Source organism: Pan paniscus, chromosome 6, assembly GCF_029289425.2.
Source record: "Pan paniscus chromosome 6, NHGRI_mPanPan1-v2.0_pri, whole genome shotgun sequence".
NCBI lineage: Eukaryota > Metazoa > Chordata > Mammalia > Primates > Hominidae > Pan > Pan paniscus.
The window spans coordinates 53,511,038-53,525,368 of record NC_073255.2 but is presented as its reverse complement, the minus strand read 5'-3'; the positions used below and the strand labels follow the sequence as shown (position 1 = coordinate 53,525,368).

Genomic DNA, 14,331 nt, shown 5'->3' with positions numbered 1-14,331 from the left:
CCTGCATTGAACCCCGCAAAGAGTCCTCAGTGTTTCATGAACAAAACCAAGGAACAAACAGACCCCCACCAACAACAGTTGTCATCCATCAATACCAAGCCACACCCATGGAACATAAATGTGAAGGCAAATATGGGGTTCAGAATGTTGCCTTGTATTGGAAAGAAGAATATGCTCATAAAATTTCTAGATGTGTTTTTTAACCATTGAGTTTTGCTAGGTTTAAGATGTACCTTTAACTCAGTGGACCTAATTTTTCTTTAAAACATTTTAATGTAAAGAGTGTTTCTTTAAAACACTTTAACAAAAGAGAAAAAATGTGATAGATTCACTTACAGTGAAAGACAGTGAAATGTCTCTTGTGATGGCAAGCAATAGCAAATAATTAAGAAAATGCTTCTGACTTCTTTCTGTAATTTGCAACCCTTTCCAGCAACAGACATTTATTCATTAAAGTTCTCAAGAGGAATTCTCACTGTGAGAAAATGACAATGCTATTTATTTAACCCAAATGGAAAATATCCATAAAATTTTCTTCTCTTTATCTACCACATTCAATTTGACGGTAATGTTTATAAATATAAATGATATCCGCTCCACAGATCTTAGCATACATCTTTAATCTTGAAAATAGTAACACTCTTAGAACCTAGATTGCCCAAAATAGCCACATAATTTAACACTACCTGGTTCATTCAACATGTCCAAAACTGAATGCATTCTTTTCCCAAGCAAAATGGCCACAAAACTTCTCTGTTTCTATAGTAGTGACTGCTGGTTATCTATCCAGTATCTGTTTAGTTCTTCTCACATAGAATCAGAACCTTCATTTTATTTTAGGGTGGTCAGAAGCCTGGATAAAGACTGCATTGACCAAACACTCTTGTAGCTAGTTAGGGTCATGTGAATACTTCCAGGTGATGTAATATAAGCCTAAGTATGCAGGTGAGGTTGCCAGGGAAGCTCTTCAAATAGATGTGCTATTATCCCCTTAGTCCAATTTTTCTTTTATTTCAGCTTTGAATATTGTGATAGCTAGAGATCTAGCGGCCATTCTGGAATGTAAGAGAAATTCTAAAAATGAGACACCTGGGTTCTTGATGTCTACAGAAACCACTATATTAGCTATCGTTCTCCAACATAATAAGCAAGCATCCATTGCTCATTACATATTTTCCATTTGCTCTGATATTCATAGCCTCAGATGTCATTTCCCCCATTCTCAATCTGCAAAGGCCCAAGCAGGTGGTAACTATCTCACGAAGTTTGTTCCCACATCCTCCATGAGAGTGAATCATTCCGACCCCATGTCAGGGAGTACCCCTTGCTTGTAGATCTCACCTTGCCATCTCCATCTGCTTGAGTGCTCCTCAAGGACAATGACTGTGGCTCTGCTATTGCTTAGTCCACCACCCCATGTTTATAGTACCCACTACCTACTTATGTGCATGGAATGAGATCAAAGGTGTTAGTTGAAGGAATGAATGTGTGTTTGAGTGTGCACACATGTGCATGTGTGCATATGTATGCCTGTATGTGCATGATGTGTGCATATGTATGTCTATGTGTATGTGTGAAAGGGCTTTGAATTATTCAAGTGTGTGAAATTGAGTTGTAACAAGTCATCAAAAAAATTCACTGAGCTGAAATAATGCAGCAGACCAAAGCAAAAGCCAAAGGAGAAACATAGTTAACCCAGTTTGAAAATTTAAAGTGTCTGTAACTCCTACTTAGGCAGAAACATTTGTGATTATGCTAATATTCATGTCATTCTCATTAACCCTAATAGTGTGCCTATGGGGGGAGGTTGCAGGGTATGTACGTGGCTGTGTATTTTCTAAGATGTTTTCTAAGATGTCATGTTGAGCTATTTTTCAATTCAATGCTTATTAAACAAACTACCTATGACCTTAAGCCACCTAGTCTTTACTATGCTAAAATACACTTTCTGTTTGCTTTTTACTATCTTGATTTTGCATGAAAGTTTTCATACATCAACTGTTTAAATATCTGAGTAAAGATAATCTATATAGTAAATGCTAGATTACTAGAACTGGGATAATCACTATTATTTCTGTTTCATAAAGTACTCTACTCAGAATGATTTCAAAAGAAGGTAGTCTGTTTAAAAGTCTCAGTTGTGTGACCTTAAGCCCAAAGGTCTTAAGACAAATGTTTAACTCCAAAGGCGTAAAATACCTGCATGACTTATAAATGCAATGACATTTTCAACATTAACATAAGATTTGACCTTTTGTATCCAGTCTTCTGGGATGTGGTGTTTTAGCATGTTGGGTTTCTCTTTCTTTCTGTTTATTGTTCAAAGGCATACCTTGAAGCATAAACTTCAAGAATACAGCAGTTCAAAAACCAGAAAAGAACCCCTAAGAGCAGAATATAGCAGAGCAAAACTCAATTAAATTTTAACCTTTCAAACTTTAAAAGATTTGGAGTAGCTTCATTTCCTGCTTAAATTAAATTGGATCCCTAAAGACACAAATAAAGATACAAGAAAATATATTGGCAAAAGCACAATTACATTCCAAAAATCGGGTTAAATTAAAGCACATCTCATTTATTCACTGCAGTTTAAACACATTCATGTTTCACAAATTGGTATTTATTGATTCAACAATCATAAAAAGATTACATATTTCCTTTTGACAACTAGACTATGTTAGAATTAGAGAATAAATCATACAGCCATAAACTGTAATTTATTTAAGGAAGTGTAATTCATGTGATACATGGGAATCAAAATTGCTCACAACAAAGCTATCGGTGATTGTCTTAATCCTTACCATTTAAAAAATATCTCTTGTATAGAATGATATTTAGGAAATAGACATTTAATGAAATCTTGCTTTAGTAAAGAAATCTCATAAGGAAGTATATGCCTTTGATCACAAGCTACCGGTACTCAACGTTAGTGTTGAAAAAGGCCAAATTTTAAAATAAGATTAATGTGATTTTTCTATTGAGGATTCAGAAAAATGTTGTTAAAAGAATGTTGAGAAATGTCTGAACTCAGAAATGTCTGACTGGAAACTATTTCAGTAGTGGATTGATTGTATGCATTTTACTAACTATAGGATGAAAAATTCAGATGTATATAGTCTTTAAGAGCCACATCTGAGCACTCTACATCTGACAATGCTTTGAAGACAACAATTCTGAGAATGACATAATTTTTACAAAGCTTTTAAAAATATATTTTCAAATAAACTACGGCCGGACACGGTGGCTCACGCCTGTAATCCCAGCACTTTGGGAGGTTGAGGGGGGCGGATCACAAGGTCAGGAGATAGAGACCATCCTGGCTAACACGGTGAAACCCCGTCTCTACTAAAAATACTAAAAATTAGCCGGGTGTGGCGATGTGTGCCTGTAGTCCCAGCTGCTGGGGAGGCTGAGGCAGGAGAATGGCGTGAACCCAGGGGGCGGAGCTTGCAGTGAGCCGACATCGCGCCACTGCACTCCAGCCTGGGTGACAGAGCGAGACTCCGCCTCAAAAAATAATAAATAAATAAAAAAGACTACATACTATGCAGATTTTGCTTGTATAACTAGGAGGTAACCAGACATTCCCTTAGGTCATTGGTTCTTAACTTGGAATGTGCTTGTTTAAGCCCCAGAATTTGAGATTCAATAGGTCTGGAGCGGATCCTGAGAATGTACATTTCTTGCAAGCTCCCAGGAGATGGCAATGCAGCTAATATGGGGACCACTACGCTTTGAAATACACTGACTTAGAATAACAAAAAACAGTAATTATTCATCCAAATGAAGAAAAAGAAAATGCATCTACATTTTATTTCTCTACCCTCATAAATTATAACCTGGGAGATTCTGGTAGAACTACTGTAATTGATACAGAGTAACTAGTTCAATTTAATTAATTTTGCTAAAGTGTATACTAAAAGAGCTCTTAAAACCTATTTTTTTAAAAAAGGCATCTTTTATATGTAAAAAATTGGTGATTTTTTCATATCATACCATATAATGTCATCAGTATTAATAAAAGCTTACATTAAAATCATTAAAAACATGTATCTAGTAAATAGATGACAACAATAGAAAATAGTCCTTGTTACTATTTTCTATACAAATAAGTTACTAAAGTTTTTTAACCTGTGGGGAGCGGGCTCAGTTTTCTTAACAGAAAAGTGACATGTTTAGAGTGGACATGTCACACACACTCTAGTGTGACAGGCTTTCCAGCTCCAGAATGTCTCAGTTTGGACACTGTCAAATCATTCATGCCTTTGTCACAAAGAAGCTGGTGTCCATCTGGCATGGTAAAGAGAACAAATGTTTTGGAGGAGCTCCCCAAAAGTCTGCAGAAAGAACAACCTTTCCATTTGGTGGTTATTAACTAACAAGAAGATTCAAAATAGAAAATGAACAAGAGAATAATTTGACTGCCTGGAGAGTGTGTTCCAGCTCCTTGATTGTGCGCGTGCTTGTTTTATCCTTGACTGTTAATTGTAATGAAAGACAAGGTTTTATTCCTTATGGAAACTTCTTTAGTGCTCAGATGGGCAAGTGATGTGTGTGGTGACTGTCAGTGGATGGATCAAGAGTAGATTGTAGAGTTTGCTGCTGCTCAGAAGCAAAATTAATAAATACCTGAAAAAAACCATAAAAATGTTGTTTACTTATAAGAATACAACCCTTTGGTCTCACTTACTAGAAAGGAGACATTGTCTCAGAACACTGGCCAACTTGTCCTAAAAACCACAGATCATTAATTCATACCATTCCCTCCCAAATCACATAACTATGTAAATCCATTGAGGACACAACTCTAAGAACATTTATATTTCTAGACAATTATAATAATAAATCACCTAGAAGTTCTCAATACCTTAAGCCTGGTTTTAGAAATATGTCGTGATGTATTTTTATATTTCTGGTACTCTTAGTAAATGAAACGCTTTTTGTTTCCCCAGAAGTTAGCTATCATTTGATTACAGTGAAGCCCCCCCGGAAAGTCTTGTGGGGCTGAGTAAGGTGGAGAAAGGAAGGTTAATGTGACATGATTTAATTAGTTAAATGACCAACATTATATGAACAAATTGAAACTCTACTGAATATCTATCTTAAGTAGAAGGGTATACAGTAAACAAACTTTCTGACACTTACCATCCTTATCATAATTTTATAAAATTTAACAGGATGAATTGAATAAAGTGGTGAATTAAAGCAATTCGATTAATTTTAAAATTGGCTACATTAGGTCTGATGAACAGACCAAAATTCAACCTCCTGAATCATTCAAGATACTATACCTGCTCCAAAGTGGTTTGGTTAATGGAATAATGCTGAATATTCAAGAAGGTTTTATTGTTCTCTATAACTTTGAACAAGCCAGCTAGGCATCCCCATCTTTTTGGCACATGATATTCTAATAAATTCAGGTGCTGTCCCTAAAAGCAAAAAAAAAAGTATCATATAATTAGCATTATTAAACAAAATTGATCATACTACATTTAATTGACAAAAAAATTCAGTTACGTTTTCTCAACCTACACATAATTTTGTGAGTCTCCAATGAATGCTTATTGATGACAATTTTTCATGGGGTATATTTGACAAACAGCATTCAACTGAGTGGCATTGCTGTTCTGCCCCCTGATATGCTCCAACCTTGCAACAGCATGGGGAAGCCCTGTTTAAGGAATCATAAGATGCCCAAAGATATTTGAAATGTAGGAATTTAACATGGCCTAACAGAGATGGATGGAAGGGCCCTGAGTTTTACACTGGGACTTGGGCTTATCTCTCACTATTCTCATCATTAGCTGAGCAACTGTTGGGAAGATATTTAAACCTCTGATCCTTGTCTTCATGTATGCCAATGGAGATAATTATGTCTGTTTTATAGGGTGACTCAGAGTCATAATTGAGCATGAATGACAGTCTCACACAGCATGCTTCTTGCATAGTAGGATTTCACTAAATGACAGTTGTTGAAATAAATAGAACATAACTACCTTATGGACTACAGCCTCCTAGAAGTTATAATAAACCAGCATCCCACAGTTATCCAAGAGATTTTTAGACAGTGCTTCTCAAACTTCAGTGTTCATAGGAATCTCCAGTTCACCTTGTTAAAATGCAGATTCCCATTCAATAGGTTGGGGCCTGTGATTCTGCGTGTCTAACAGGTCCCAGGTAATGAAGATGCTGCTGGTTCAGTGACCATATTGATGACAGCAAGTTTGTAGAGGATTGTGATCTCAAGCATAGGGCTCTTTCTGTGAAGCAATGCTGAAACCATCAAGCCTATAAACCCTACAGCAAATATATGGAAGAGATTAGCTTTTGCAATCTTCTATGCTGAACAAGATGAGCTATGCAATGGACTTGTGCCCACAGATAAGAGGCGTGATATGTAATCACAGGCTGCTCTGGCCAATCCAGCAAGCAATTAAGCAGGCTTGTCACTCTTCAGAGTGGTCAAGCAATATCAGCTATCCATGCTATTTTTGGTAGGGAGGCAGGGCCTATACTTTGCAATGTGGCTAAGGTAACAAGTAGTATCTTATAACAGCATAGAATAAAAACAGAAAAATACAGGTACATTTATTATTATTTTTAGCTGAAAACAAAGAAATAATACAGGATATTAGCAGTACCTTGAACTGAATTCCTGGAAAATAAAGCTTCAAGTGGTCAGAAACAGTGCAATGTTGATTTGCTTCCTTACAGAGCCAAACTTTGACTGTATAACCATCACCAAACCTGAGAGTTAAATAAAACAGAAACATGATTATTATCATATTGACCTAAGATGAGTAAATTCTAAGTCCATTTTCACACAGAGGGAGAAAAAGGAAGTAACTACTCCAAATTGTTGGGAGTTTGGATTCTCAATATAAGACACAGAAATTAATTGTAAGTCAATTATACAGTTAGTTGTTTTCCATTTATATTGACACAGACACTGATTTACCTTAAAAAAATTATCAGCAAGTCCCAGAATCAACACCCAGTCAATAAAAGAGGGAAGGTGAAAATGCAAACGGTGAAAGCAAAGTCCTGAGCTAGTGGAAGTGGGAAGCTGGGCTGGAAACTGGCCCTGGGAAGCATGATTGCTGGCCTTATTGCTTCAAGGTCTGTACTGATTAAAATTTGGCTGGGAAAAGATGAAAGGGATTGCATATGTAATTACCAGGCACTTGTTTGTTTGTTATATAAAAAAGTTATCCCAATTGTACTTCAACCCAGCCTAGGTGGACAGGCCCTATGACTGCAAAGGAAGTCTCCTGCCTAAGGGGCTCTGTTCCTTACATTGTAGAGTTATAGACAGTAGTTCCACTGGTGTCCCATCAGCAAGACATGAGCTCATACTCATACCCTAAGGTAACCTCAAATAGCAATCTCCAGGAATGTAGGGGTCCTCCAAAAACTATATGAATTATTCTACTCCCTTATCTCATGTGGTGTTGGGCACATCATAGCATCCCCCAAAAAATCAGAAATACATGAATATACTCTGATGACTAAAATCTCTGTCCATTTTGTTCACTGAGGCATCTTTTCTAAGTACCAAGCACAGTATGAGTACCTAGTACCTAGCACTGGTAAATATTAGTTTAATGAATGAAATGGCATGCCCAGTCTTAGCAATCATACTCATCTCATTTACAAAGCATTGCTGGGGGAAAATGTGTTACACTTAAGTAAATTTCCCCTAAATGAGGCTGATCCCTAACAGATTTATGGTCAAATTATTTTTCAAGTCTGTCTGGTAAAGACAGGGGACCCAAGACAATGTGACCTTGTTTCAGTGACATAGATCACCCTTGTGAGCACCCATGGAGCTCTTTGCCCTGATGTTCTGTTTTTCTGTCCTCTTGTCTTAATTTCAGACTGTCAGATGTCACTTCCCTCTGAGGTCTGTGCATGGCCACAGTAGCCTCCCATCATTCGAGTTGATGGTTTCTAATCTTCACATGGCTGAGAGGTTGGTGACGACACTGACAAAATATACATAAAAGCATATGGACATGCACCTCTCTAACATTTCTATTTGGCTCTCTCTCAGAATTGTTAAAGGCCAACACATTGGGTTGGTACAAGAGGTATATATTCTGTGGCCATCCCCCTTCTCAGCAGTATGTTACAAGCTGTGCTGCTGAATAACACGATCAACCCACTGTGTCTTCACCAAATCCCCCAAAGTGGGTCTATATGTCCACATTTCATGAAAAGAAGGGATTGAGGCCTAGGTGGTTGAAGGGGCTTCCCAAGGTGAAGCACCATGTCACTGGAGCTTTGTAAATGCTCCTGGGAGAGCTCTCAGCTGTGTCTGGGCATAACATTATGTTCCAGGGCAGAGGGGATGTGTTGCATGGAGATGTGTTTCTGGTCTCATGTTTATTAATGATTCTGATGGCATGACAAAATGTAGTGTTTGCACTACTGAGGTTGAATCCAGCTCTTCCACGTACCAGTTGTGTGACCCTGGAAAGTCTGGTAAATTTTCTAACCTCAGTTGCCTCATCTAGCAAATAGATTAATTATAGTATCTGCCTAATAAGGTTGTGAGAGGACTGACTGAATTAATCCTTGCAAATTACTTGGAACAATGTCTGGCACTGTGTAAATAAGTAGATAAATAAGCAGTGAAATTTAGGATCTATTCAGAATATGACCAGAACAGAAGAATGTTCTTTTTGGAGTGAAGAAGCCCACTATTTATTTGGAGAACTTAGATAAAAGCAGATAAAACAATTTAAACATGAATAGGAAGCATTATATAAAAATATAATGGTATGAGGAGACAGTGGCACAGAGATGGCTGTATGTTCTTATGCATATTAGGATCCATTTTTACCATTAGTAGAAACTGCAGCCCTTTGAGTATATTTTGCTAATGACTTTTGAAAAATTCATGCTAAATTCCAATAATTATCTAATAAATTCTCTATAAGCACATACGCACATTAATAATTACAATTCTTTCAAATTAAAATTTCGTTTGAACTAAAAGAATTCCAACTTCGTTTGAACTAAAAGAATTCCAACTTTACTGTGAAGAACATGAATTATGAAAAAAGAAAAATTACACAGAAATTAAACAAAAAGTAAATTCTACCAGTCTTCCAAAATAGAAACACTCTAGAGAAAATATGCCTGAAATAGATAGGAGATAGGTTGAAATAGGTTACTCAGGATCTCTCTAGAACAGTTAATAGTTAAGAAGACTTCTAAACATAAAATTGTAAAAGCATGGCACCTTCAACAATTTAGACACTCTTCGAAGATTATTAAATTCATTATGACGTAAATATCTAATTAATATTAGCTTGACTTTTTCATTTCTATCTATAACATACACAGTTATGTCAATAATCTAAATTCCCTGAAGGATTTATTTGATTTTCATACTTCCACAGAATAAAATGTTGCAAAATAGCCAAGGAGTCATTTATTTCTATGTTCACTCATTGATCTAACATTTCTAGATAATACGTTATGTCCACATTATTTGTATAATTGGTGATTAAATAGAGATAAATAAATGGCATTATCTGTAGGTAAAGGTGCTTACAAGAAATATTCTACAATTTTTTGAGGTACAACATTTTGGAACCACAAACATTAAATGTAATATATTAATTAATGCTAAAACAGAAGCAGGAATAATACATGAGTGGAAGAAAAAACATACACACATATATTTTGAAAGTCAGACACTTCAAGAGCAGAACAAAAGAGGTGGCAATGCACCTGCAGAGACATTTCTGAAAAATCACTTGTCAAGTTATACCAAGTGCCTATGAAGCTTTGCATTCCTGAGCTTAAGGCTCCCCTTATAAAAGTCCTTCCCCCCAAATTAAAAGTCATAATTTATAACAAATACATTGATTTCAGCCTCAACTATTAAAAATCTCTACAAATAATACTTAATGAAGAGAAAATGGCTATTATATAATATTAAGTGCAAAACAGAAAATCATAGACTCAGTATTACATTAATGATGTAAGTATGTTTGCATATATTTACAGTCAGACTGAAATAAATTCTGGAATGTTATCCGGACAAGAAATAATCGCATGACCATTAGGTTTTATTCTTTATACTATTTTGAATTCTAAAATAATGAGCACATATAACTTTATCATTAGAAAGAAAAAATATGCATGGCTTCTAAGAGAATTAAAGGAACATACTAATGTCTCATACTCTACGACTGTATTTCAGTTTCCGATTTTAAAAATCATTTATTTAGGAACTTTTTGTCACATTGCCTCTAAAAATTAAATGCATGAAATTCTTCTTGGTATAGAAACTAATCTTAGACTTTAGAAAATAACAGGATTTGTAAAATATGTAATATTTGTATTATGTGTTTATAGATATATGCCCACTGATTTCCATCATCTGCCCCACAAGGAGTCTATTCACACTCACATCCACAACCCCATACATGTGCTATTCCCTACACATATCTGAGTAGGAAATATCTTTAAAGACGACTTCTCCCTCATCCACCACAGGGCAAGAGCAGAGAGCGGAGGGGGACCAGGCCTCCCGTGGTCTCACGTTAAGCTCTCATCCAGCACAAGTGTTACAGCACTGACTGTGGAATATGGGGTCCCCGCTGCCTCAGACTACATTGGTCCCTAATTCTCATCTTCCTGCCTTACCACACCACACCCCACTCCTCATGGGTTGGTGCCTCAACAAAGTACCAAATTCCAGTGATCTGTCCTCAGCTACTGAATTGTAATAGGTTTCCTTTGGATGCATGAAGAGGAGGAGAGGATGGCACTGAGGAAGGGTGGCTGAGCAAACAGCGGGATGCAAACATTTATGTGAGCACTTGATGTGTAGCTGGCATCTCTGTATTATTAATAGAAACTTCCTCATTGTAATCTCAGTCCTCATGATTACCCACTGGAAAGAAAAGGAAACCAAGAGAGAAGACTGAGGACATGAGCTCTGTCCTGTATCCTCTGTGAGTGAGGCACCAAACACATTATCCCAATTAATCCCCACAAAATACTGATGTTGCTATCTCTGTCTCTGATTTACAGAAGCGAGGTGGATCTCAGAGAAGCTACATAACTTGTCTGGGTCACACAACTCCAAGGGAATGGAGGGAGTTACAGTTCCAATGCTGAGTACTTAACCTCAAAACTCCAGCCTGAAGCAGTATCTCATCTAATTGTTAATGCTCTTACATCCTTTATATTAATACTTTCACATCAATAATTTCATTTTACTCTTATCACACCTGTACATGGACTAGAACGGATACCAATTCCTCCTATAAAATGCAAAAATTTGAGGCCCAAAGAGATCAGGAGATTTTTTCTTTGTCACTCAGCTTATTAACTAGCAGAGCTGAGACCATGGGGCTTACCTCACAACCATGTCCCTTCACTGCAACCACCTTTATTATTTCAACTTCAGTTAAGTTTGATTTGGATCATTTTCCAATCATTGCATATGCAAATCAGAATGGCTGTGAGGATTATAGACCCAAGGTATTAACATAAAGAGAGCCTTTGACAAATAACAACAACAAAACAGTGTTTGGCAGCTGGCACCCGCATTCCTCTTGGAGAAGAAACCCTCTTTGAAAACAGCCTCAATACACTTCTGAGTTTAAAGACAAGATCGTATAGGGACATGACAGCTTCACAATAAAAAAGAAGCTTGATTCATGTTAATACACATCACTCCATAAACATTGCTCTCTGTGGCTGGACGTGTCACTTTCTTAAATGACTCCACCAGTCATAGATCCAAATTAAAGTGGTTGGGTCAACGTCACCTCCAGGAAAGGCCAACAGAACTGTCTCAGAACTCCGGAGGCCATGTCAGCTTCATGTCTGAAAGACTCTGACTCAATATCAAACTCTTCAGCTTGTCCATGAGGCTCTCCATGATGTAACGAGTGCCTTCCTCTCTGACTTCGCATCTAAGAGTATCCTTCATGCTACCCACAACCAGATCTCCTTTCCTCCATCCATTCAGTACTAATTCAGTGCTCACTTGTGCAAGGCCCTATTCTGGCTGTGAAAGCCCTCCCTGTGTACATGCAGGTGTATGGTGCATCCTTCAATGCCATCAGTTGTTACAGTAGAGCTCCAAGAACACAGGACACATAAACCCTTCTGCCACTGACTCTAACACCCCTGCAGATGCCCAGTTCATATTTAATGGAGTAATGAGTGAATTAAATTCCTTGTCAGACTTTGGTGTAATGAAAACAATATTTCTTTCTTAACTGAACAGCAAAATGCATATCTATTGTTTTTTTCCTTTCTTCTTTAGAGTAATCAAAGGGGATCATTTTAAAGTAAGGAACAATAGCCAAGTCAGCGGGATAAAAAAAATACATAGCCTCATCTCCAGCATTATATCATTGACACCAGCTAAACAAACATGATAGAGCGTTTTGTTTCCAAGGTGGTGAGGTGACAGCTATATGACTCAGCCCCTTATGTGGCCTCTTGCATTTTTAATGGTCTCTGAACATTTCCCTTCATTTCAGAAATACCCTAGAGTCTAGATAAACAAAAGATTTTTTTTTCTGTCCTCAGCCACCAAGCTATTCTCACACCAGTCACCTTGAGAGGCCAAGAGAGCTAAAGTAGTCATTGTCTTCTGATTTTCTTTTCTTTCTCTCTCTGGTTTTTTTTTTTTTTTTTTTTTTTTTTTGCCTTATGAACATAATAAAGAAAACACCCCATAGAAGAAGACATGGCAAGCTACTTTCTGGCTTGATGAGTGCTGCCCATAGAGAAGTCTACAGTACTTCGTGCGTGAGACCTGAGGAGGAAAACACCAGTATTAAAACAGGGAGCCTTCAAAGCCAGCACCCCACTCAGCCACCATCTGTGCAAAGATGGCAGCTTTGTAAGTGTTTACATAAGGGAGGGGGTGCTCTGCTGCAGGCACACAAGCAAACCCTCTCTATTCTGTTTTGCTGCAGTTTTAAGTTTTTGTAGGGACATGGTTCCCTTGGGAGAGTGGATTAAACTTCTTCTGAGTTCATTTTCAAAGGCTTTGCAAACAACCTCTATCGTCTCCAGTCAGATCCCATGTAATACAGCCCTTAAATAAATAATGTAATAATAAGAAAAAATGCATAATTGCCTTAACAGAGAAGAATTGCTTTAAGATTCAACTTCCCTCCCATTGTTAAGACAAGGCTTTGATAAGCCAGGCTCTGGGTAAGTGACTCTGGGCCGAAATGTGCCTGGAACTTTCCAACTGGATGCCTGAGTAATGACAGCACCCTGGCAGCCAGGGGCACAAGAGGGGAAACAGCTGAGGATGCAGGGAGGGGCCAGGTGGACGGACAGCCCAGGGATTCACAATTACTTCTCTCTTCAGGCCCACATTCAAAAATGTTGGCAAATTACTAAATTCATGGAATTATTGATACATTTGGGTGTATGGCGGTCGGCGGGGGAGGGGGTGATAACGTGGCTGGCTCCCCAGGCACTGGAGCACATGCCCAGGCAGGACTGCACAGGCTCAAAAACAGGGCAGGGCACACAGGCCTCCGACTCACCAAGAGTTCATAGAACCCTTGAGACAAGGGTCCTGGACTCCCCGGCATGAAATCAGGCACATTTTCCTAAATCTCCCATGGGCAGGAAAGACCCAAGTGACAGCTGAGTTATGAAAGTGAATCAAGACAGTGAATCTTTTCCATGTTACTCTGGATCCTTTCAAACACTAATTACAAACTAGAGGAGCTATAACAAAGAAAGTACTAACTGGGATCAGCTTCTCCACGTTATGGTTGGGGGATGCCTATATGGGAGGCGGCTGACTCCTTGCTTTGTGAACAATTGTGCTGGAGTGACTGATAAAGTCTTCTCAAAAGGCTGGTGCTTGCCCTTTAATCACTCAAATATGCCTCTGTACACAATAAAATTAATACTATAAATGTTTACAATAATGAGAAGAAAGCAGGGGCTGTAAAAAGTCAATATAGATGTTAAAATTGGACTCAAAAACAACAGAACTAGACTCCCTATTTCACGGGCACAGTCACTTTAGGTGCAGGTACAATACCGGCATGAAATAGACATAAATAGATGTCTTTGAAAGCATTTAGCCAAGGCTTCCATCAGGACAGTATGAGGAGTTCTGCAGACTCATTTCCCAGTAAGACTGCTGAAAACTATTTTTTAAAAAACAGTAAAGTCTCCAAAATGGTATTTTTCTGTATACAGCAAGATAAAAAATATAGTTATTCAAGAAAGTCTACTAAAACTGAGTAAGAACAGTAATAGTCTGTGGCATTTAAAACAAGATCTACTCTTCTGCTACCTCCCAGCTCAGGGAAATGG

General features: G+C 37.7%; 1 protein-coding gene across 2 annotated transcripts in view; it reads right to left on the bottom strand.

Moving 5' to 3' along the window:
* ABCA13 (ATP binding cassette subfamily A member 13) overlaps nucleotides 1-14,331 on the bottom strand; it is a 513,749-nt gene that overhangs the window by 35,162 nt on the left and 464,256 nt on the right. Inside the window, exons 60-62 of one of the 2 annotated variants that reach the window (XM_003805826.7) lie at nucleotides 6,642-6,747; nucleotides 5,292-5,429; nucleotides 2,555-4,629 (exon numbers count right to left, since the gene is read on the bottom strand). In XM_003805826.7, the coding sequence (XP_003805874.3) occupies nucleotides 4,534-4,629; nucleotides 5,292-5,429; nucleotides 6,642-6,747 (340 nt within the window). In that variant the 3' untranslated portion in view covers nucleotides 2,555-4,533. Of the gene's footprint in view, nucleotides 1-2,554; nucleotides 4,630-5,291; nucleotides 5,430-6,641; nucleotides 6,748-14,331 lie in introns of those variants that run through there. The other variant, XM_063606228.1, reaches the window with a different exon arrangement.